The sequence below is a fragment of the Hirundo rustica genome, chromosome 6, assembly GCF_015227805.2.
Source record: "Hirundo rustica isolate bHirRus1 chromosome 6, bHirRus1.pri.v3, whole genome shotgun sequence".
NCBI lineage: Eukaryota > Metazoa > Chordata > Aves > Passeriformes > Hirundinidae > Hirundo > Hirundo rustica.
Genome location: NC_053455.1, coordinates 47,007,576 through 47,031,166, shown reverse-complemented (window position 1 = coordinate 47,031,166; position 23,591 = coordinate 47,007,576). Strand labels below are relative to the sequence as shown.

Sequence of the window (23,591 nt, the reverse complement as noted above, 5' to 3'; positions counted from 1 at the left end):
AAATAGCACTCCTGAGCAGTTGAATGTAATTCAGATGTTGCTCTTCTCTACTGCTGAATCTAAATCATGACTCTCAGTTCTGACGACACAACCATTCTCCCTGAGCAACTGACGGCAATGTTGACACAAATGAGCGTGACCTGTTTTAAGTTGGAGAAGTTGCTTCTAGAAACCAAAATCCAACTTTCATTTGGCTTTCCATATAGTGCCATCAATAAAAGATGATATCAAAAGGTAAATATAAGTAAGAGAAAACTATTTTAATTTGAATAGCTTAAGACACAAGTGATTCATTGTATCCAGAAGTTTTTTTGCAAGGTTTTGAACAGGCTTCCTATCAGCTTTCTTTTAGTTCATCAGCACAGCCTGTGGACTGTTCTAAGCAGCACACACAAACAGCTATTTCCCTTTAGCAACTTTTTTTCCTTATTCTCTAGAAAGATGTACCCATTTTCATTTTCTTCCTAAAGGTAACAAGGGGATAAAGAGGCTGCAGGAGGCTAAGACACAGCGCTTTGGTTTTGTGCTGTTTCACCACAATGTTTAACTCATTACGACATGCAGGATAGACAAGAGACCTTCTAATATGCAAGGTCATTCCTGAACCACAAATATTATTATCAGGAGTCTCAAAGTCCCTAAAATGTCACGTCAGAAGGCATCTGTCACTAGTTAAGAGGAGCTGTGGGTTGTCATTTAAAGGTCCTGTTTATTTCCTCCTTGCTTACAAAAATTTCAAAGATTAAAAAAAAAAGACTAATAAATAAATCAAAACAACATACACAATACCCAGGGTGGGAAGCAGGCACACATTGTAAGCCATGCCTTACATAGACCCTCAAGCCAGCATTTCTGGAGGTTAGGGTTCAAAACAAATGGGAGAGAAAGAGGCACGTTGCTCATTAAATAATTATGGGGTTTAGTCTAAATTGCTAAGTAAAAGAGTCACTGCATGTTTAGCAGATGCTACTGTGTAAAACTAAATCCACTAAGATACCAGCATATTTTGCTCTTTTTCCCCCTGCTCTACTTCATAAGGGGGATTTCCATTATCAGACAAGCATCCACTGAACAGCTGGACAGTTTGACAATTTTACAGCAATCAGTGATCGCTGAACACAAGTTCTCTTCCCAAACCAGAAGCACCAAAACAATGATAAAAATAAGCTTGAAGGGATGAAAAAAATTCTTCCGTCTATTCACATTTTTATACCCTTTATACTGCAATTTTACTTTGTTTGGGTTCTTTGGGGAAGCAGGAAGAAGAGCCATCTTCAGAGCGCTTCCTCCCTCATTTAGGAGATATGGAGGAGAAATGCTTTATTTGGTCCATCAGTGTCTTGGTATTTTCAGTGAACAACAGAAAACCAAATCAGACATCAGCAGACCCCCACCATACATTATGAAATACTACACTTGAAAAAAAGTCCTTAGCTTCTCTAGCATACTCAGCCTTCAACTTTCAAAGTAGTTTGTGTAAAACACATTATCAACACCACAGGTGACAAAACAGAAGTGTCAAGAAATTACTCTCAAAATCAGAGATAACAAAAGAAATCAAACCTGCTCATTTCCAGCCATTTTCTCACCTACTCAGAAACTCTTCCATGAAACAGCAAAGAAGAAATGGATCTTCCTTTTAATAAAAGAAAAAGATAGGAGGGCATAAATGAGTCCCTTCAAACAATGTTTTAGCTTGGGGGAACCCTCATGGACATAGTTTGACAAAAACCTATTTTACAAATAGAGGAAGCAACAAAAGAAAATGCTACAAATCTCTCAACACCTGGATACACCGGTTGTGACCTTTTCAACCTTGGGATATTTCAAGTATCCAGCAGATTGCTACTGATGAAGTTTCCTCTATGGTCACACTAAAACAGATCACCAGAACTGCAGATCATGACACATTAAGCTTGTTGTATACATTCTAGATCTGGCATCAACATTTACTTCGGTTCTGAAGGGGTTAATTGGGAAATTTGATCCTTTATATTGCCCTAGGAAATCCACAGTACATCCGTGATTAATATGACAGGATGCATCCGTTCATAAAGGGTGAAATTTACCCTTGCACAGTAGGATAGCACTAGACCAATACTTAAGTCTCACTTGAGCACTTAAAACAATGAAATATGAAAACCTGGTGGAAAGAGAGCATAACTGTAGATCCAATTCAGTGTCAATAAATGTGTAATAGAAAGACGAATACGAAGTAGTAATATACATTTCTGACTCCCAAGTTAACTGGAGTCATTCAAAAAAAGACCAGTACTTGGGACAGCATGATAAAAATATCAATTCAATGTGAAGAGGTAATCAAAAGTAACAACAAAATGTTGAACAATTAAATCTAAAATTGTACTTGGGAATGAGATAATGCCAATGTATAAATCAGTGATACATCCCCAACTGGAACACTGACCTCAAAAATGCACAGTAGAAATAGGTAACATTAAGAGACCATCAGCAAAAACACTGAGTGCATGAGGAACATACCAGGATAGAACGAGAAGATCCAGATTGCCAGTTTTGATGATCAAACTAAAAAGAGACATACTAGATAATGTTAGACAAACACAGGATTATCAAAGATAAGAGATGATACATTAAGAATGCCCCCTTAATACCAGGACTTGTCTACTAAACAAAAGGGAGTAAAGTTTTAAACATGGAAGGAAGGAAAAGGAGTAAAGGATTTTGATGCTTCTTTCCATTCATTTGGGGCAACATAAAATCCCATCCATCCCAAGTACAGACTGATACTGGGAATAGATACATATCCCTATGTTAGAATAAAAATCAACCAGTAATCCTTAACACATGCAGATAGAAGGCAATTGCTAAACAAGATACCAGGGGGAAAAAAAATAAAAATCCTATTACTGGTGATTCTGAAGTCAGCTGCTCTAGCATATCTAAAACTAGCCACTGAACAAATCTACTACACCATACTGTAACAGAAGAGAACACTGGTCTGACACAAAAAAACATGTTTTATCACAGCATTCCTGTTGTGCTCATCAAGAACTAGACTGTCTAAAGCTGACAGCAGTGCAGAACACAGATAACTAAGACCCTTTTAAATTAGTAAATCCAGGCACCATCCTGACCCACCACAGCACTGGAGCTCTCTTGCCTGGTTAGAAACTGCAGCATAGACATACACAGGTAGAACTAAGCCGATGGTGTGAAATAGCATGAGATTTTGGACAATGTCCAAGACAGATCTAAAAGACAGGTCTTTTTACAGTAGTAAGTGTGTGGTTATGTACAGTTCTGGAACAAAAAACCACACTTTTCTATACTCACTCTGCTGAAATTCAAAGATGGTTAAGACTCAGACTTAAAATCTTACCTGTAGCCAAAAGTACCCCTGTTTAACTGTGTGTGTTTCAACACATGACTCCTTATCAATGGCTATTAATGGAAAATTAACAATTTTGATAATTCTGATAGGCCTTCTAATGAAAATGAAGTACAAAAATTACGAAGTCTGATGTGGAGCAAACTAAGTAGTGGGGAGGTACTGGGTAAACTTCAAATAAAGGACTGTTCTTATTTTCTCAAGGATTTAATTCCAGCAAGGAATTGAACTACTGACTTCCCCTTCCTTTCCACCTCCTGCTGACGACAGTCAGATAAAATAAACCTTACCATAAAGATTTTTATCGAGCTCTCTTGAGACAAAAAGAAGTAATTTCTAGATTAGAGGTCAAGTGTAAGAATTCTAGGCCCAAAGGTCAATTGTCTAAGAGAATTGTAGGCATTTGTGGATAGCTCAGAACAGAGGCAATATCCAAGCTGTGGCTATTGTAACAACACAGAAATGCAGTTGCTATAAATTCAGAGATCACTTACATAAAGAAAGTTAAAAAAAAAAAAAAAATCAAGGTTACATAAAGGCCTTTTCAATGACTGAAACAAATATGGACCTCTTTGCAGAAAGGGTGCAGTATCTAAAAATTTCAGACACCAAAACCTTTCATAATGCATGTGGTTTTGTACTTTTCTCAAGTAGCAATGTTTGAAATAAGAAAATCAAGCATCTAGACACTTTCCCAAATTTAAAAATTTTAGTCTCTGCCCTTACATAAAAGGTCAAATCCATAACTAGTCAGCCCAACAGCACGGAGTCCAAGGCTCTTAACCAAACAGCACCAGTTGAGGATCTAGCCTATAGTCACCAAATCTGATCTTTCAGTTACACATACAAAATAAATCAACTCCAACTGAGATCATGGTATACAAACTCGGGCTGTTTCAGGAGTAACCCATGGTTAAACTGTGAAGCTGTGGAAATCTAAAGACTCAGTAGTCTCAGAGCTATCAAGCCATTTTAAAAACAGCATAAGCAAAGTACCAATTTGCCTGTGGAGAGAGACACACTCTGGGCTTCGTCATGATCTCACATATCCCACTTTTCCCGCCTGTTATTACATTAAATTCCCTTCAGTGTTTCATAATATGGGTGAGCTTACAGTCAATCACACTCTGTGGTGCTGAGCTTGCAAAGCAGCATGGATCAAGATCTTTCCATTCCTTTTGAAATCCAAGTCTGGATTGCCCCAGCTTGTTTTTCAATAGAGCAGTATTTTCAAATGCTACAGTTCAATTTTACAGTGCTGCTGGCAAGGCTGGGAATCAAGCTAAATCCACATGCATCCAGCAGGGAAAGTTGCCACAGGGAAAGAGTGAAAAATCAAAGGGGGAGCAGTAAGATGATCCTATACCACTGACCTGCTGAATGCGAAAGAATAAAGGTTTAATACAGCACCAGAGAAATAAGAAAGCCAAAAAAGTTACTTCCAATTCTGTCAATAGTTGCTACTGAGATGGAAACACAAAACTGGAGGGGAAAAAAAAGCTGCTGCATATGTATTGTTTCTTTGTCACCCACTAACATTTCAATTCCTAAATGCTTCTCTTCAGCAGCATATGTCATTTTAAATAAGCTTCACAGCTGACAAGGGAAAGCATCATGGGGTTTTTTTCCCCTGGTATAGCTTATAATCAAATCATATTTGACTAATATTTCTATCTATACTTTTTACTGCTTATGGCCTAGTATTTGCTGAAGTTGTTTCAGGAGGGCAGCTACAAAATATCCTCACGTGAAACAGCTTTCCAGTAGCACCCATTTGCTGACTTCAGTATGGTGACTCCTGTAAGGACACATGGAAGTCAACAAGGTCCACAGTAAGACATTGTACTGCTCTGCTGTGTCAAATTGCTGTAAATCCAAAGAAATGTCAATGAAGCACCAGAGCTACAAGAAGAAACAAAAAAATAAGTGTAGCAAGAACATAAATCCGACCCATTATTATGTGACAAAATACAAATGGTCTAACTCTGATGACCAGGGAGAATTAGACTCTCACGTAAAACAGCCAGTTATAACCCAAAACTAGAGGACAGTGTTGGTTTAAGTTGGTATTCAAACACTATTTTGCATATGGATTGCCTTGCCTTACACAACTTTAATCTATGCAAGTTCACAGCAAGACAAACATTGAATGGGCAGAATTGCATTGCAAAGGTCACAGTACCAGGTGTACCCAGCCACAAAGCCAGAACCTGTAAGAAGGCAAAGGAGTTTTAAACCATTTCCTTTCAAATCTCTATTTTTGTAAGTTAAGAGACAACAGGAAACCAAAGAAATTGCACATTACAGCCAGGCTACTGACAGAATCACACTTGCTTTTGTGTTAAGGTCAGGGAATAAAGTCTTGGTGATTTAATTTCTCCCAGGATGCATGTACAGCTGCGTTAGGACCACCACAAAAGTCTTATCAAGTTCAACAACCTACCTGCAGCAATGGCCATGAACCACTTGAATTCATTTTTAGACTGGAAACAAATGTATTTTGAGATTTTAATTAGAAAAAAGTATTTGGAATAATCAATGGGGGTGGAGGAGGACAACTTGCCTTTTGAATTGAAATATAACTCACTTTCACCTCATCTTAGTAATTCAATTTTTGTATTTTTTTTAATTTTTTTTAAATTTTATACCTTTGATCTACCATAAACTTGTGGCAAAACAGGGAAAATTCAGTTTTTTTAAGAAGTTCATTTCCTTACTGAAGCTTTTGCACTGTTACTTTTTTGTGGATTTAGTTTAAAAACTTGTATCACTCTCCACTGGATGGCAGAAAGCTGTTCACTTTAGTCCTCTCTCTGCCAAATTGACAAGCATGATGAAGAAAAAAAGAATTAAGAGTCCAAGGTATTTTTTTTCTTTTTCTTTTTTTAAAACATGCCAGAGTAGGCCATGACCAATTTTTATTCTGCCTCCAAAAAATGACCAATAACCTACTGCAGCATGTGTTACAGTGCTGTGTTTTAAATCACAAACAGGAATCTAAATAAGCAAAAATAAAAACATATTTTGGAGATTGTGGGTTAGGCAAGAACGAGTGATGCCTTAACCTCTCCTATTCTCCCATGTTAACTGCAAGCATTAAAGGGCATAAATTGTGACTGCCACTCTAATATACAAGCTACGTGCACTGAGAGTTCTTTGCATGGGTCAGACTCTGTCCCCAAACTGTGCACGAGGCTGGACCTTTGCTTCCTGACCGAGGCAAACCCAGCGAAAAGAGCCAAGACTTACACGCTCAGAAGTTTCATGGGTGAAACAAGACTTCTGCATCTTATATCTTAGCTGGCACAAATGTCTCTGGATTATTTTCAGCAATTGTACCACAAGTGACCTAAAGTATTATCAAGTAAGGCCTCAAATCTGCATTTATCTGCTGTCCACAGTATCAAGTTCGACCAAATACTGCCAAGGGCTCATACACCACAACCACTGTCCATCACTAAAAACAACAGAAGTTATTCTGTATATTAATGCTTTTTATTTACTGATCCCATTCTTCTTTAAAATGAACCAAAAGAAAACCAAAACAACACAGAAACCTAAGCAGTAACTTTGGTTTCCCTTTACAGACACACAGTAGGTTCCAAACACCACAGTCAAAAACCAGTACATTTTAAAACAACTAATCTTAACTGGAATTATTTGCCCCAAATCCTTCAGCATTCAATTGTTAATGGAACTGCATGCCTTCCTACAGAGTATTTACGCAGGTAGCACAGTCATAGATACAGCATGATTTTGACATTTACTGTAGTTCTGGAAAGGAAACAAGCCAAATGCATCTCTGGCACAGCTTTAATAATTTCAAAATGCATTTGCACATAACTCTGACTTATTATCTCAAAAACAGTATGGAGCAATATTTTACCTGTTTTCTGAACTCCCATTTTTACCTCCCAGAACATAACTTAGTACTTCAAAATAGGTCTTAAGTGGGACTCAAGTTAAAGCTAAATCTCATACTAGCAAAAGGTAGATTTCACTCCTAGGACACTGATGAGAAGATCCTCCTTTGCCATTAGCCAAAATATTTTTTTCCAGACAGTAACTTACAATATAACTATCTTTAACGCCCATGTAACAGACTCCTAAGGTCATCCCTTAAAAAAATTCTTTGATATTTCAATTTTCAAGTTCATCAGCAGCCTCCTCAGAAATGCCTGCATTCCTAACAGTCTAGTCTTCAGAATAACCCGGGAGCTGAGCCACCCACTTCACACTGACCTATGCCCTTTCCAGGCGTAGTTCTGGGAGCTGAAACTTACTGATATAATATTTGGTAAATATCAGTTTGCCAAGTAAGACTGCTGGTATTACCCACGGGGTTAACTTTGCAACCTTTCTTTGTCTTTTACATCCCACTTGCAAATTTAGGTGGGGGTGGTGATGAGGTGAGGACTAGAAAGGAGAAGAGAGGAGATATGGGACTATGTGGCCACTTAGACTGATAGAGAAGCCTTTGAAAGTACCTCAAATTATCTGAATCTCCAAAAATTGCTTAAAAGGGAAAGAAAGAAAGAGAGAAGAAAAAAAAAAAAACCAAACCGCAAAACCGCACACCACCAGAGGGCTGCTGCCTGCAGGAAAATGAAACTGCTGCATTTTAACACTGCAGTAGAATGCCACCAGCTCCATGGAGGCATAAATAAGAGTGACCAAGTTATAAATCTTTTGTAACTAGAACACACAGCATCATGCATAGTTTTACTCAGTGACATTTTGTTTGAGAGATCAGAGACAAATTCCCCTAAGGAAAGAAGCAACAAAATCCAGCTTAGCCACATATTGTCAAAATGGGAATATCAAAGCAATTTTTCCATTTTATTAGATAGTTAGAACAACTTTAGTTTTAAATGCAGCCAGAGAAACTTCAACATTTATGTATCAGTATATCAATAATTAAAAGGAGAAGGTAGGGAAGACAAATGCAGCATATATCATCACCTGAACAGACCAGGCTGTATGGTCCAGTCCATACTCAGGAGGATATAAAAAACAAAAAAAAAAGGAAAAAGAGAAATCACTAGATCTAAATTCCAGGCCTTTTCATGATGCTTTTTATTTCTGAAAAAGTTGTCTATGCTAGTTGACTAATCCTGTGAGTCCAAAAAGGGAAGTCAAGAATTATCTTAGTTTTACAGCAGGGCGTCATAAAAAAACGTAACTTTTTTTACTAGTCAAAGGCTCCACCCCAAGTCAGTGACTGAGCCTGTTAAGGCTAGTGAAGACTACATAGTTATTGTTTCTGAATAATCTGCCTTACAACTGCACAATGACATGAACAGACCCTGTATTGTACACAACTCTACTACTCTTGAAGCCAAGAAATGTCCTAGCTAGGACTCTGTACATTTTAGAGACCACAACAGTGACCCAACCCTTTGAGAAGTTCAGTACCTTTAATCCAAAGAGCCTTGAGAGTACAGAATAATCTTGCACAAGAGAATTAGAACTCTGCAGGATCAAGCAGAAGGTTCGTATTTTGTGTACACACACACACACACACAAAACCCAAACCAACCCTGAAATGAAGTCTCCCATACAAAAAGCGTACAATGCATTATGTATAAAAATGCTCAGCTTATCCACATCTGACACACCGTATTGAGCCGTAGCTGATGCAGTTTTTCAAGAGACCAAAAAAAAGGCACAACTGCTACAAGTAAAAAGTAAGGTAAAAGATGGGGAAGACAGGACTTCTACACAGGGCAACATTCCTAGGTGCTCTGCTTCATTTCCCCAACCTTCACTGCCCTCTGTTCATCGCTCTTTGTGCCAGAAGAGAACAGCACTACCCACCAGAGCTAGAATTCCACCTGTGACCGCAAGACATACCCTTTGATCTGGATCCCTGGCCTTGCCCTGTGTTCAATCCTCACCATTTCAATGAGAAGAAAAAGACCTAGAGCACCTAAGTTTCTCCACTCTGATGAACTCTTCAGAAATTTGCCAAAGAGCAGACACTTGAACACTAAATATGATGCTAATTTTGCTATTCTAATCAAGGCTGCTCTGAATTCTTGTGAAGCAGTCTGCAGCCCACCTGTTTCCACAGAGCCACAGGCACCAAAGCACTGAGGATAAATAAGAATTGGTGGAGCTAGAGAGGCTTCACAGCCATAACTCAGCTAATTCAGTGGTGATAAGAGAAATGGTGATGACAGCATTAAAGACACAGATCCAGAAACCCTGCTTATTTTTGCAGCATTTTGTCTGAGCAGGACAAGGCACCTGGTAATAAAGGTGGCAACTGTCCCAATCATGCTAGTAGTCTGGTTGTTCCTCTCCCTGGCAAAGATGCAGTAATGACAAATGTAAGGACATTTTCTCCATGCTGAAACTTAATGCCGACTGGTTGGGTAATTTCAGTACAGGTATGCATGGAATACTAGAGAAGAATTACTACTAAAAGTGTTAAAACATTTCCATGCCTTAATTTGTGTGTTAGCTGAGCAGACAGACTTCTGCTTTAAGGATGAAATATAGCAATTTGTAAAATGCTGGGCCTATATTTTCAGTTTGAATTGAATTGGCTTACAGTATCATTCCACTTAGTGCTCTAATTTGCTTGAATATTCACTACAGCGATGTACTCGTAGGCTGCTCTTAACTAGAACACTGCCAGAGGTCTGTCTCTGCTGCCATCAATGAGAAGCTTGCTCACGAGTCAAACTTCCCTCTCAAATAAACGTGAGGAGGGCCTTGAAGCTACTGAGACTGCACAGATGTAACTGAGTGGGGAATTTGCCTAAGTAATGTCTTCATTGCAATCAGGAAACAACCAGAAGTAAAAGAGATGTAATTTCATAAATATGAGCAATGAATAAACCACAGACCCAGAAGAAAAGCAGCATGGGACAAAATGCAGAAATGCTAGGACAGATCATTCTTTATTGTCAATGATTACTGATTTTAATCAAGCTTTACTGATTTACAGGAGTGAGAAGTTTGGGGGAGAAAGGGTAGATTTAATTAGCTGCAAAAGCTAATGACAAACTTGAAGGCTGGTGCTCACGAAGTGTAAGGAATCTTAAAAGCTGTGCCACTCATTGCCGTGTCTTCACAAAAAAACAAATGCCTGCGTTTAATAGGGCGATAGTGCCCTGCACCATTGCCAAGTTTTAATATAATACTTGGCTTTGTCTTTGGTGACAATTTTGTACAGACAGGCAGTGCAAACACACAAACAGCTCTCAGTCTTCCTCTCAGCTTTCTGCAGGAAAGGACTACTTCAAATACTGCCACTGTACCAAAATGGATACATGGAGGAAATACAGAAAAGGCTCCCTTCTTCCCACACTCCCCGAGCACTGAGCTCAGCCTGCAAACAGAAATGACCAAGTTCAAATCTCCATTGCCCCTGCTTTGCACTGCTCCAGCAGCAGCAAGTAGGCAGGAATCCAGCCTGCCAAGCTGTATGGGGATTCTCCCAGCATTAGGGAATCATAATGTGCTTTTAGCACCACCTTTTCCTTCTAACTTTGGTATAAGAATCTTAGCCAAGATGCCAAGACAATTGCTATGGCAACTGCAATCTGCCATAGCAGCATCTCATGACCCTCAAAACCAAGTGAAGATAAGGTAAGCTGTGCTGTTTAGGACAGCTTTCTGTTAACCTGATTTTTTAAAGGAAATAAAATTTAAATGTTCAGGTTGTCTCTCTGCAATTCCCCCATAACATCAGAACCCATAATCAAGTTCCAGCAAAGTCTGAAAGAGTGAGGCAAGTCTCTAAGATTCTACAAATTTAATGGAAAGTGTTGAATGACTGTGGAAAAAAACCCTAAGAGATTCAAACTATCGCTCCCACTACAGAAAGCTCACTTGTGATTCAATCCTTAATGTATTTCAAGCGAAAAAAAAAAAGGATGGTCAAGCAGAAGAGACCGCTCCAAATGAGTCACAAACATTGCCCTCACCTAGTCCAAGAGACAAGGGACAGAGAAAGAGCAGGAGCAGAAGGGAAATATAGGCTACAAAACTGGAGAATACAGAGTTACTTATTTTTACACTTCACTGATCAAGTTACAGTTTAGCTGTATAGGACAACACAGAACAGCAAAGAGTCGAGGCTGGAAGTGATCTCTGGAGGTCATCTAGATCAACACCCTTGGTCAAAGCACAGTCAACTGGAGTGGCTGCTCAAGGCTTTGTCTAGTCTGGATTGGAATAGATACAAGGAAGGAGACTTCCCAAAATCTCTTGGCAACCAGTGCCAGGTGCAACTCCACTCTCACAGTGCAGGAGCTTCTTCCTATATTTAAATGGAACTTCCCTTTCAGATGCAAAGGCCTGACTAGGATTAGTGCCTTAGCATGTAAGGGATTATATACAGATAATGTAACACAAATTATCCTTCCCCTCAGCTCACAAACTAGGCAAGACACGTAAAATGTGGAAGAAAAAAATTACACCTAAGAGAGAATAACTCTCCAAGGACATCAGTATTAATTTCCCAAAGATGAAGCACCTTGTATAAGTAGGAGACAGCCATAAAAGCACCTTGGTTTTCAGTGGACCATGACCATACTGTTAAGAAAAAAAAAAAAAAAAAATCTGATGATACATTTATTTAGGTATGGGCTATGTCCTTGAGTATTTCTACCAGCTCTTCAAGCAGCAAACATGAACCTATTTAAATAGGGCACAAACAACTAAGAGTCTCAGCCTTGGAACTGTAACATCTCCAAAAGTTTTCTGAAAATACCTTCCTAGAGTCTTAATTAATTTTCTCTAAGAAATTGCAGCTGTAGAAAGAACCAAATATCTGTCTAGTACCCTCTAAATTAGGATGACAATCCTTGGACCAGTTTCCATTTTGAAGAGGCAAGGTAACGCCAAAGTTTAAAACAAAGATTAACAAACAAAACCCCAAAAGCAACCAAAAGAAAAACCAACCAAAGAAAAACCCCCCACAAAATTGCAAACCAAAAAACAGATGATGAGGACTTAAAAAAGAAAACCATATACCAAACCTGTACCTGCTGCCAGCAGGTTTTCTCTACATGACGGCCAAGCTACCCATCATTTAGAATCTGAAAATACAATGAGAGCTTTGTAAAAGAATACTGGAAGAGATGAAGAGATTCCAGTATGGTAAAAGTCTTAAACAGTCAAATCCATTCCCTAATTTTAGGGACAGGTCACACTTATTAAAAGGAATTGTCACAATCCCTGAATAAAACTCACCCAGGGCAAATGGCTGGCATGGTAAGCAACCCAATCGTCTGCTGGCAAAGAGTCAGCAAAAGACATCAGAAAATTTTTAGCATCCCACACAGTACATTTAACACCACAAAGATCTGGGATATGAAATCCTGTTTCCCACAAAAACTTGTGCTTTAATGCAAATGCAACAAAACATTAGCCTTAGCAAAGCCTTATGCTAGATGAGCCCAGACTTCATCAGAGCAGGACATTTAATTTTTTTTAATAGATTTTTTTTAAAGGAAATTGTACATCTCCAGCTCATGTTTAGCTGCAAATATGTTCTTGAAGGTTCCTCTTCCTTATAAATTATATTCCTGTAAGGCAGATGAGCCAACACTACGAAACTGGGTTTGGTGTGCCTCATCCTGGACTAAAGCAACAAAACAATCACTTTTCTAACAGGAGTATCGGTGTAGAAGCCCAGTGTCTACACTGCTAGCCAAACATAAAATAATTAAGAAAAAGAATGAAAGAAGATGAAGAGCCAAGCAATTTCATCATCATTCCCTGCTGGGTCAGTATGAAGACCTGGTACGTTCTCATTTGCAGCTGCTGCTCCACTTTGGCAGACTGACATGTAATAGTTCTAAGATTAGGTTTTAGACAAACAGTAAAAATTAATGTATTTTTGGTCCAGTCCAGTTTGCTTCTTCCAGAAACCAGCTACTCCATTACTTCTGTTGCAGTCAATAGTGCTTTTAATAGGTAAAATACAAGGGGAGTCATTTTATGGCATTTAAAGCTGAACACACAGAGGAATGACACTGCAAAAACAGTGTGTTAATACACAGGCAATGCAGACATTATTAAAAAATATATACATTACCACACCAATTTGTTTTTTCCCATATTAAGCATACAGTGCAAAAGGCAGCGAATCAAAATTGCAAAAGCAATATAGGATATAAAGAGCATGTTGTTTTGTAAGTACAAGCAAAGAGTAAGAAGAGCACTTACTAAATGGATGCCTGAAAACAGTTTTCCAAAGAAAAAGAAAAAGAAAAAAGAAAAAGGGAAAAGGGAAAATGGAAAAGGGAAAAGGGGAAAGGGAAAAGGGAAAGGGAAAAAGGGAAAGGAAAAGGGAAAAGGGAATGACAGTTTGCCCCTTTCCCCTTTTTCCCCTTTCCCATTGTCCCCTTCCATTCCCCCTTCCCCCGCCACCCCCAAGAAAAAAAAAAGACACTACTCTCACTGGAAATATTATCATGGCTAAAATTCCCACATAGTGTTGGAACATTAAAGTGAGAAAGAAAAATAGATAGTACCTGCACCTCACCCTAAGCCACCTGATGATGATTTCTCTCTTCAAAATCCCCCTGTACATTATAGGCATTAACCTATCTGCTGTCAGCTGATTTGCAAATCTCAGTGCAAAGTTTTCACCAGCAATAATCTCCTTTTGTCAGTAGCTGGCAAGTTACCTACTTCCTTCCAAACTCCTTAATTATCAAATCACTGATTATCAAATCACTGGGTGGATGATTAGCTAAAAAACTGAAAAGCAGACTGTTATCTGTGGTGAGCTACACAAAGAATGGTCCCTTTCAGTATAACCTTACCCCATCCCAAATTAAAATGTTTATGTCAAAAAAAAAAAAAAAAAAAAAAAAAAAAAAAGTATTCACTGTGCTTCTAATCAGGAAATAACCTTTATCAAGGAAGCCAAAGTAGGTACAACAAAAGTCTAAAAGCCAGAAACTGCTTGGCATAGCCATGGGATGCAAAACAGTAAGCTTGGCCATTAGTACCCCATGAAAGAGTTATTTAGGGCAGCTTTAGGGCTACTTTATATCAGGTGGCCTGATGCATCTCTGCGGCCTTCAGGAAATAATAAGATAATTTCCTCAAAATAAAAGCAAGAGCACTAACAATTCAAGGAAAGTGTCCTACCAACTCCAGCACGGAGCATTCATCAGCCACCTGCACCAGCCTGAAGGTTACTCTGCCCTCTAGGAAGGCAACAGTCCCACTTGCAAGAGAATGTACCTGGATTTGCTTAAACACACACCATCATTTACCTTCTTTGTCCATACTGCTTTCTGTCCTTAGTTTCCTGACACACTTGCATTTAATAGCCTTTAAAAAGTTTATCCCAAGGTCATTGCAAAAGAAAGAGTGCATTCCTGTTATACAGTCCACAGGACAACTGCACCCCGATAGGCACCTCTGCCAAAAATGACACATCCAAGAACAAAATGCTTGCAGCTACATCAACATGCACTTCTGTGAAAGGAACCAAAGCAAATTCTGCTGTTCCACCTAAACTCCATTCAAACCCAACTTTCAAAAGCTATGAAGGAATGGAAAAATCTTCTTTTTTAAGTGTGTTTTTTAACATATTTTTATTAGTAATGTTTCTAGTCAGTAAATATAATTAATTCATTAAAATTTATATACCTATTTAAAACTAAATATATAGTAAGTAAAATTAAACCGGATCAACAATATTAATATGTTCTAAAATCTGGCATTTTAAATCAAGTTTAATTTGGTCACACTTGTATACCTTTTTAAAAGACCTTCTGGAAAACTTACATCTACTAAGCATGTATTCTCATAGGAATCATGTCCAAACTGTATAGGAAATCTGAATTTTTGGTTTGAACTTGCAAACATCTGTGTTGGAAGTGCTTGCACAATGATCCAAGCAGAATGCAATTCTCTTATGCAATATACCCAACAGACTACATTCAAAAGTACAATTCAAATCTTTGAATACTGCATAAGTGCAACCAATCCATAAGCAAGGTAAAGACAGTTGGGAAAAGGAGATATAAATAGCTGCTTGCCAGAAAATCTGAAACAAATAAGGATTTAAAGAAAATCACTCTGCATTTACAGACACTGCAGATGAAGACAGTTCAAGTTCATTAAGAACACTATTTACAACAAATTATTCATGTTATTCTACAGATCATTATGGTTGTTTTGTAGAAAAACATAACGTTTATGCATGAACTGGAAATGAAACAATCTCCTCATATTCCATAAGCAGAATGAACAGCATTATTGACTAGGATTGCTAAACATCTTGGGCTTGCTTAAAAAAAAGCAGAAAATTTCTTTGGGATATTTCTTAATAGGACAATCCACAACAAGCAAAAATATCCACCCTCATCTATTTATCCTGGACTTGATGATCCTTCTACTGAAGTCAGCTAAACTTGAAATATGGACTGACCTCACAAGGGCAAACGACAGTATCTTAGCATTTGAAGAGGACCACTACATGAGCACTCATTTATGTCTCTGCCTTTACTGTACATTCATAGAAATCTACATCTAGGCTTTCACCTCATCTTATTATCACTGTTCTCCTGTGTGCATAGTACTGTCCTCACACAATGACTTTTACTTCAGAAGGTATTACTTCCGAACTTAACTTCCCATTTCCTTTCAATTTTTTTTCTGAAAGCTGGAATTCTTCCACCACCTACATTTGTTCTATATTACCTACCTGCTAATTTTTAGGTGTGTATCACATTTATTATTGTCATGGCAATTATGGTTTAACTCTCTAAAGCACACAATATTAAAGACTTCCTAAAATGTAACGTATGGAGTAAGCTTATGGTTTATCGAAAAACATTGCAATGCTGGAGAATCCAAAACACAGTGGGCTGCTCCACTCAATTTACAAGAGGAATTTTAAGAACTCACCTAAAACACTACACTTGGTCTTCTCATAGAATCACAGATTTTCTAGAGATTAAAATAATTCCTCTCAAGAGGTAAATTTTAGCAAGAAGCTCTTTTCCTTTCTTCAATCTCTCTCCTCACCCTAATGCAGTCTTTCTCACTGTGGCAGAACAAAATGACATTAGAACAGGGACAAAAAGTAGAAAAGTGCTCGAATAGAGCAAGAACCCTATTTGTGAAATCAACTCTTTCACAGTTCCTACTGGCATCTGAAATGTAAGTACATAGTAACAGTGTCCTAATCATTTGACAGTATCTGAATTTTAACAACCCTTGGGTGAGAAAGCTTACTGTGCTTTACAAAGAAAAACAATAATTCAGAGCCTGCTGCTGTTTCCACAAGTTCATAATAATTGTGCTACTGATATTGAGGTAAAAGACTAATGGCATGCTCCTACAAAGTTTTCAGAAAGATGGAAGTTAAAAATAATTTTCACTGCATTTAGCAAACAGGATTTTGCTAATTCAAACAATAAACAAAACAGAGTGAAAGTCATAAAAGGGATAGCTGAACTTTCCAGTTCACACAGGTAACAGGATAATACTAGTTTACTTCAGTCAGTAAAGCAGGCAAACAGTACTTTTGAAAAGTCAAAGGCATATAAAGTTAAGAAAGACCAAATCTCCCAAAACTCGCAGCCATTATAATAATCCATTAAATGTGTGTCACCATGACACAACCTTTCTGGGGAAAATTTCGTTATTAAGATCTCTACTACCTACAGTATTGCTTGCAGTATTTATTTCTGATTACAAATTCAACATTTAAGTCTTCACAGACTATCAGGAGGAAGAGTATGGGCTCATACTGGTTTGAAAGAAACTTTCATAATGAAAGCAAAGTATATGTATGAAAATATTATTAGGATATTTACTGGTTTGCTCTTTGCTTGTGTGTTTAAAAAGGCCATGAGGAAAACTGCAATGATTTACATCTCTTACAATGATATATTCATCTAGACAGCTAAATGGAAGAAAGCTGTACTCATTAGATTCTCTCTAGAGCCAACATGCTGGGTTAGAAAAAAAATTATAGCAGTATGAATGAAGAGGATATACTTCGTTTAGCCTACTTACCTAAGGAAACCAGGCTTCTGAGACCACATTGACTACCCAACATTCCTTGAACAGAGCTGAAGTTTTCAACCAAAATTTGACAGAGACAAATGAAAAAAATTAACAAATTTCAGTTTGTGCCAGTGCCATGGAGACAGATGGTTAAGGCTGTAAAGAAATGTCCTGTTTAAGCTCCCACTGAATAAAAGGCTATTAAATTCACTAAGACCCAAATTTAATGATTTCTGTTCTTACATAACCCAAAAGCACACTGCTGAACACCTCTCTCTCTCATGGCTCATATATAATTAACATGTTATACACCAAAATGGCTGTAAGCTATATGGGATGCAATGCAGAAAAGGGAACCTGTACACTTTTTGTGAAGGTCAAAGTGCCATAAGTTTCAAGCATGACTTTTTGTACTGGGCTTAAAACAAAATAAAAGGAACATAACAAAATGGATAAGCAACATTAAACTTCCCATGAAGCTTATCTCAATGTGAACAGAGTTAACTCTCACTTAGAACCAATGTGTTATTGCTTGTAGATAAATCAGCATTTTAGAAATTTCAACTAGGCATTGAATTGCTGCTACAGCAAATAATGATGCCAAAACCTATACAGTGCCTGTTAAATGAAAATACAAGAAAACCCTCCAAAATGCTGAAAACCTTCGCAATAAATACTTCAGTTCCTCATCTTTGCACTCATTAATAAATATTCACTACAGTCAGTTTGAATTACTGTTAAGAGTTTCAAGGGTGAAACAGGGGTTAGTGAGGCCAAATGAAACATAAGAACAGAGATAACTGTGGAATTATAAATATATATATGTGTGTGTGTGCGTATATATATATATATCAAGGAATACACAAGAAGCTGGTTTCATATAAAATTAGAGGCACATGAAGAAAGCCTGTACCTAAACTTATCACACTGCCTCATGATCAGGTTTGACTGGGGCTTCTGAAGGTGCAAGGTTTCCATGTGTGTTACTGTAACAGGACACATGTCCTTTGCTCACTACTGTTAATTACAATGAAAACCTCCTATAATTATCCGTAAAAGAATGCACCAATAGAACTGAGATAAACCAACCCTTCCCCACACACCCATATATATACACACAGCAGTGATTTTTTTACACTGGCAGTTCTGTAAAATAATTTTTTGAGTACAACAATCAAGATTCTGATGCTTCTTGTATTATTATTGCAAGATCATTTACATAGAGATTCCATAAGCTATTCTGCCAGATGACGTCAAGAAGAGGTGCTCTAAATTCAACCTATTACAAAAGCAAACCATCTTGCTACGGTACTCAAACGATATGTGAAATTCATATGTTGCATTACTAAAAATAATTTTTGGCCCTCTATCATTCCCACTAGCAGCAAAGATCTAAGCCCAATCATTTTTCAGCACTTCCCTGTGTAGTCCCCTTCCAACTGCTCCACCTGAGAGGCCCTAATCCTCTCTTTGTGGCATCGGTCACCCTCGGCAAGCATGACGCACCAGCCCAGAAGGCTGCTCAGGACAAATTTTGCATATCTGATCAATCAATACTTTCAGTTGTTACCCACCAATTTGAACAGAAGGTTTTCCTCTGTCAGTTTTGCCCACCCACAGCAGATGTCACCAGGTGCCACTAATGTCCCAGATACCACAACCAGACCTCTCTGCAGGGACCAGTAGGTTGCTGCTGGTAAACACCTTTCAGCTTTTAAGGTGGCAATCAGCATGAACTTCACAGAGAGAAAGCCAAAGAGAGTTCTACCTGCCATTAAGTTCCCCCTCCGTGGCACCCTCTCTAAGACTGCTCCGAACTATGAATGAACCCACACTCCTCCCCAAAACCCCTTCTTCTGATGTCAGTAAAAGCAGGTAACGGTGATTAATACATTTGTATAACTCCAACGTATCTGGGAGCAAAGCTTGACCTGCCTATCTGAAAAAAACATTAGAGTCAATAATTTTTTATTCCAAATAAAAGTGGTGGATATGAAGATCACTGAAAAATGGACAGGACCTTGCAACACAACTTACACTTCCTTTCTAGTCATCATTTCATTTTGCCAGATTATTTTTCTCACTATCCCTCATCCCCTTAGGAAAAAAAAAAAATCCAAGATATTACCTCCTAATCTCCCAAGCTTCAAAGTCAAGCTCTAAACAAATTATTACAATCACAACTTCCTTCATCTGTAAGCCACTGCAACCCACAATATACTATGTAACCACAATATACTATAGTGAATAAGGCCCTCTTACTGCACGGCTCATCCTCTCCCTAAAATGCTGCAGGTTGCCTGCTTACCCTCCAAAACAAGCAGGATGAGGATGAGCTACATGCCACACACTGGTTATGCCATTCTGCATGCCCCCAAATGTGATCAACACAGAAAATGCGAGAAGACCAGAAGGCATCTTTCCATATTTAGCCATGTATGTTTAATACTGAGTTAGATTTCACCTCGGTGCATTACTCCATTAATCAAGGGCGGGTACAACAAGAGAAACACAGGCTGACATCAGTTACTTTCAAGATCTCTCTTCCTCCTTCCCCCACCTCCAGCTTCTATGACACCATGTATTGTGCACTTCATGTGCATTCATGTGTGCAAACAGCAGAGACTTATCTATAAAGATCAGCTATATGGTAAAACTGCAAAAGGAAACTTTCACCCTTGTCCAGCTGGTTGAATAACTGCAGAGGCCAACAGCAGCAAGCCTCTAAATACATCCTGTTCTTCTCTCTCCACCCCCACATCTCTAATCACTTAGGAAGAAGATAGGAAGATTAGCAGAGAGGAAAAAAACATAACGAAAGCTGCAGATAACCCTTTAGGACCACAACATCGGGCTATAAGAACATGGAGCAAAGGTTAATGCAGCTGTATTTTCAGGAATCTCAGACACCATTGGATTTAAAGGGGAGGGAGGGGTACTGAGAAGGTGAGAGAGAGGAAAAAAAGGAAATGGTGATGAAGATAAAAATGAATTTGTCATCCACAGCTGGCTCTTTGATCACCTGGAGTATTTAGGAAAGGATTATCAGCAGAAATAGGGCAGTTTTATTAACAATACACCACATTTTTTCTTGTAGGATATTTTCATTACCATCATCAGAACAGATTTTAGTAAGAACACAGCTGCAGAAGACTCACTGAGCTATGCAAAGGATAAAGGTGGTAACCAAAACAGTGACAGAGAACTACCTTTAGCAGCGGATATACTGAAGAAATTTGAAAAAAAAAAGAGAAGAAATACAAATAAAAGTCACTTCCACTAGAAGATAATGTCATCTTCATCCATGTCTCTGAACGGTTGCTATGGGGTTGTGAAGAGGAGGGGAAGGATGGGGGGGGAGGTTATAATCAATCATCTCAGAAGAGCATTGCTTCTTACAGAGAAAGATCTGGATTTTGACTGTGTCCCCAAGAAAATTGCGGACTGCAGAGCTGCTGCCACGCAGGGCAGTGAGGAAGCAGGCAGAGCACAGGCAGCAGCTGGGGATGGAAACGCCTATTAAATCCTTTAGACAACAGATGGGCAAAGCTCGGCTGGGTTATAAAAAAAAAATACACCACAATGCATCATGTTTTATTGTCCCACCATAATGAACAACACTTAACACCCACATGCCCAAAGAAGCCCCCCCCCTATGGCTGATCTTACCCCCTCCCTACATTATAATCTCAAGTCTCAATCCACTTTTGGGGGGATCCCAACCCAATGAATTTGCCAGATGTCATTGCTTATTGCACCTGTTACTAAAAATAAAAAAAAATTAAGACGGAAGGTGTTTGGGCTTCTTTTTAAGGGTTTTCCTTCCAATTAATACTCCCCTGCCCTTGAAGTGAAAATGCTATCCAAGCAAGCAACAGTAAGTCCAGATCTTGAACGCATTTAGGGGATCTAATTATGTCATATAGGGCAGAAGCACCTGCTCTGTGCTAATTCCCTCCACTCGCTTTCCTCTTTTTAATATTTCTTACCATTGTTCCATTCAGGAAAATCTGCTGGGGGCAAGTTTCATAAACAAGCTTTAAGCAAAATAATTAAATAACCTCCCTTCCCCCCTCCCAACCCCTCCTACAAAAACACAGCATAACCAGAATGAATCCTGCTACCGATCCTCTATTTTTCTTTTATTTCAGATCCTACCCACAAAAAGCACCAGCCCATCCATCCATATTTGCTAAATACCCACAGCAGTCAGTGCCAGAGACATACTGTACATATTTCCAACCCCCCCCCCCCAACTGCACCTTAAGGACTACACCCTTTTCAATCATGATGTCATGAAATACTGCTGGTGACTCCCCCACCACCACCACCACCTCCTCCTCGGTACTACAGGCTGTGAACCTTTAATTTCAATATAATTTGATTAAAAAGAAAAATGCTCCTAAGTAGGGCAGGGAAGAAACGGATGTGAAAATTCACCACCAGCAGATCATCTATTTTTCCTCTGCATGCACTCTGGCTGTCATCAGAACAACACCCATTAGCAGGAGTAATGAACGTAAAGCATCCTGGGCTTTTTTCTTTTCCTTTTCTTAAAAAAATAAATAAATAAATAAAGGGAGGAAAGGAGAAAAGGGGAAAAAAAAAAAAAAAGAAAAAAAAAGGAAGAAAAGAAGGAATTAAAATGAAAAGTAAAAATAAATAAAGGCCAAAATCCCCTATGAATATTATCTTCAGTGAAACAGCAAATGGGAAAACCTGAACCCTCGAACACCCCATCCCCAACACCTCACTGGCTGCTACAGCACCTTCCCTCTTGCACCGGTGCTGCTGCAAAAGAACCAACCTGTCTGTCCTTTTCCTAGGGTTTTCTCCAAACGATAGGGTCCAACATATTGTGCATGTTGAGCTCCGCTGCCTTCTTTCCCTGTTGATGTCATTTCTACCTGGATCTGTAATTCTGCAATGTGTATGTGCTGATGAGCTGGAATTTCTCTCTCTGCAGCTCTTTAAATTCCCACTTTGCAGCTGTGCAAGCAAAGCACTCTTTTTCTTTGCTTTAGTCCCCTTGGTTGCAGATTTTCGTCTTCCTCCTCCTTCTTTCCTCTCTCTCTCAAGTGCTTGTTTTCTCGCTGGGTCTGCTTGAAAGACGAAGGAGTTATTTTAGTGTTCAAAGGGGGAGGGGGGGGGGATCTACGATCCAAGCCCGAGGAGCATGATGCTGGTGATCCGAGCTCCGCACGCCTTGTTCTCTCTAGGAGCTGTTCAAGGGAGAGCCAGAGCCGGAGCAGCGGAAGAGCCGGGGCCCGCAGCTGTGAATGACATTAAAAGCAGCCAATCCTCTCGGCTCCCACCTTCTTCTCCCCTCCTCCTTCCACTACCTTTTCTTTTCCATCAGCAGCAGTTGCTGCCTCTGCCTGCTACAGAGCCTCATGACCAATGGCAGCAGCAACACCTAAGTTCATCAGCCTATTGATAAGGCACAATTAAATATAATTTAATGTGTATATTAATTTAAGACCCAAACATGCACTTTTCTCTTTTTTTTCTCTCCTTTTTTTTTTTTTTTTTAAACCTCTGAATTCTACTACGCTATGCAGATGCAGTTCTGCAGTTCCAGATTATTTAAAGAAAAGACAAGATTGTGGTAGGAAATAGGAAACGGGGGGAAAAAGCTGCTTCTGAAAATGAGCTTTGGAAATTATTTGATTCTGTTTGATTCTGGTGGACCTGTTTCTCCTTGGTGTTTTACCCCTTAAAGAAAACCTTGGGGAAAGAGGGGGGTTGCGGGGGAGAAGAGGAAAATAACAGGGACAATCCTGTAACCACTGAACTCAGTGACAGACCTGCTTTTGAATTCGATGGGAACATAAAAACTTCAGGTCCTTAGGTGAGCAGATCAAAAACGGAATGGCCACTCTCTTAATTAAAATTGCAACTGAAAAATCCAGGGAATAGACGTTAATAGGAACAGATTGCCTGATCCACAGGCACTGCACTAGCAGCATAAGAAAACTTTCACTGTTTTTGTCCAAGTACAGCTGTGTTTAACCTTCAGAGATTAGGGAGCTGGACAAAAGAAGGGATTCTGCAGAGATACTTCAAGTTCAGCAGAAGCCTCTTTACTTTCTGGATTCAGGACCATACAACCATTTCAGCCAGTCTCCAGACATATCAAGCAGAAGCTGTTCCCACTCACAGGTTCCCTTTTTACCTTCTTTTCCCTACTTCAGACAGAAAACTGGTCAAGATATTGCTGTTCAAATTC

General features: G+C 38.9%; 1 protein-coding gene across 1 annotated transcript in view; it reads right to left on the bottom strand.

Moving 5' to 3' along the window:
• Positions 1-23,591, bottom strand: part of BRSK2 (BR serine/threonine kinase 2) — a 311,906-nt gene that overhangs the window by 287,437 nt on the left and 878 nt on the right. The window contains exon 2 of the mRNA XM_040066118.2: positions 22,170-22,635. Within this exon, the coding sequence (XP_039922052.1) occupies positions 22,170-22,263 (94 nt within the window). The 5' untranslated portion in view covers positions 22,264-22,635. The remainder of the gene's footprint in view (positions 1-22,169; positions 22,636-23,591) is intronic.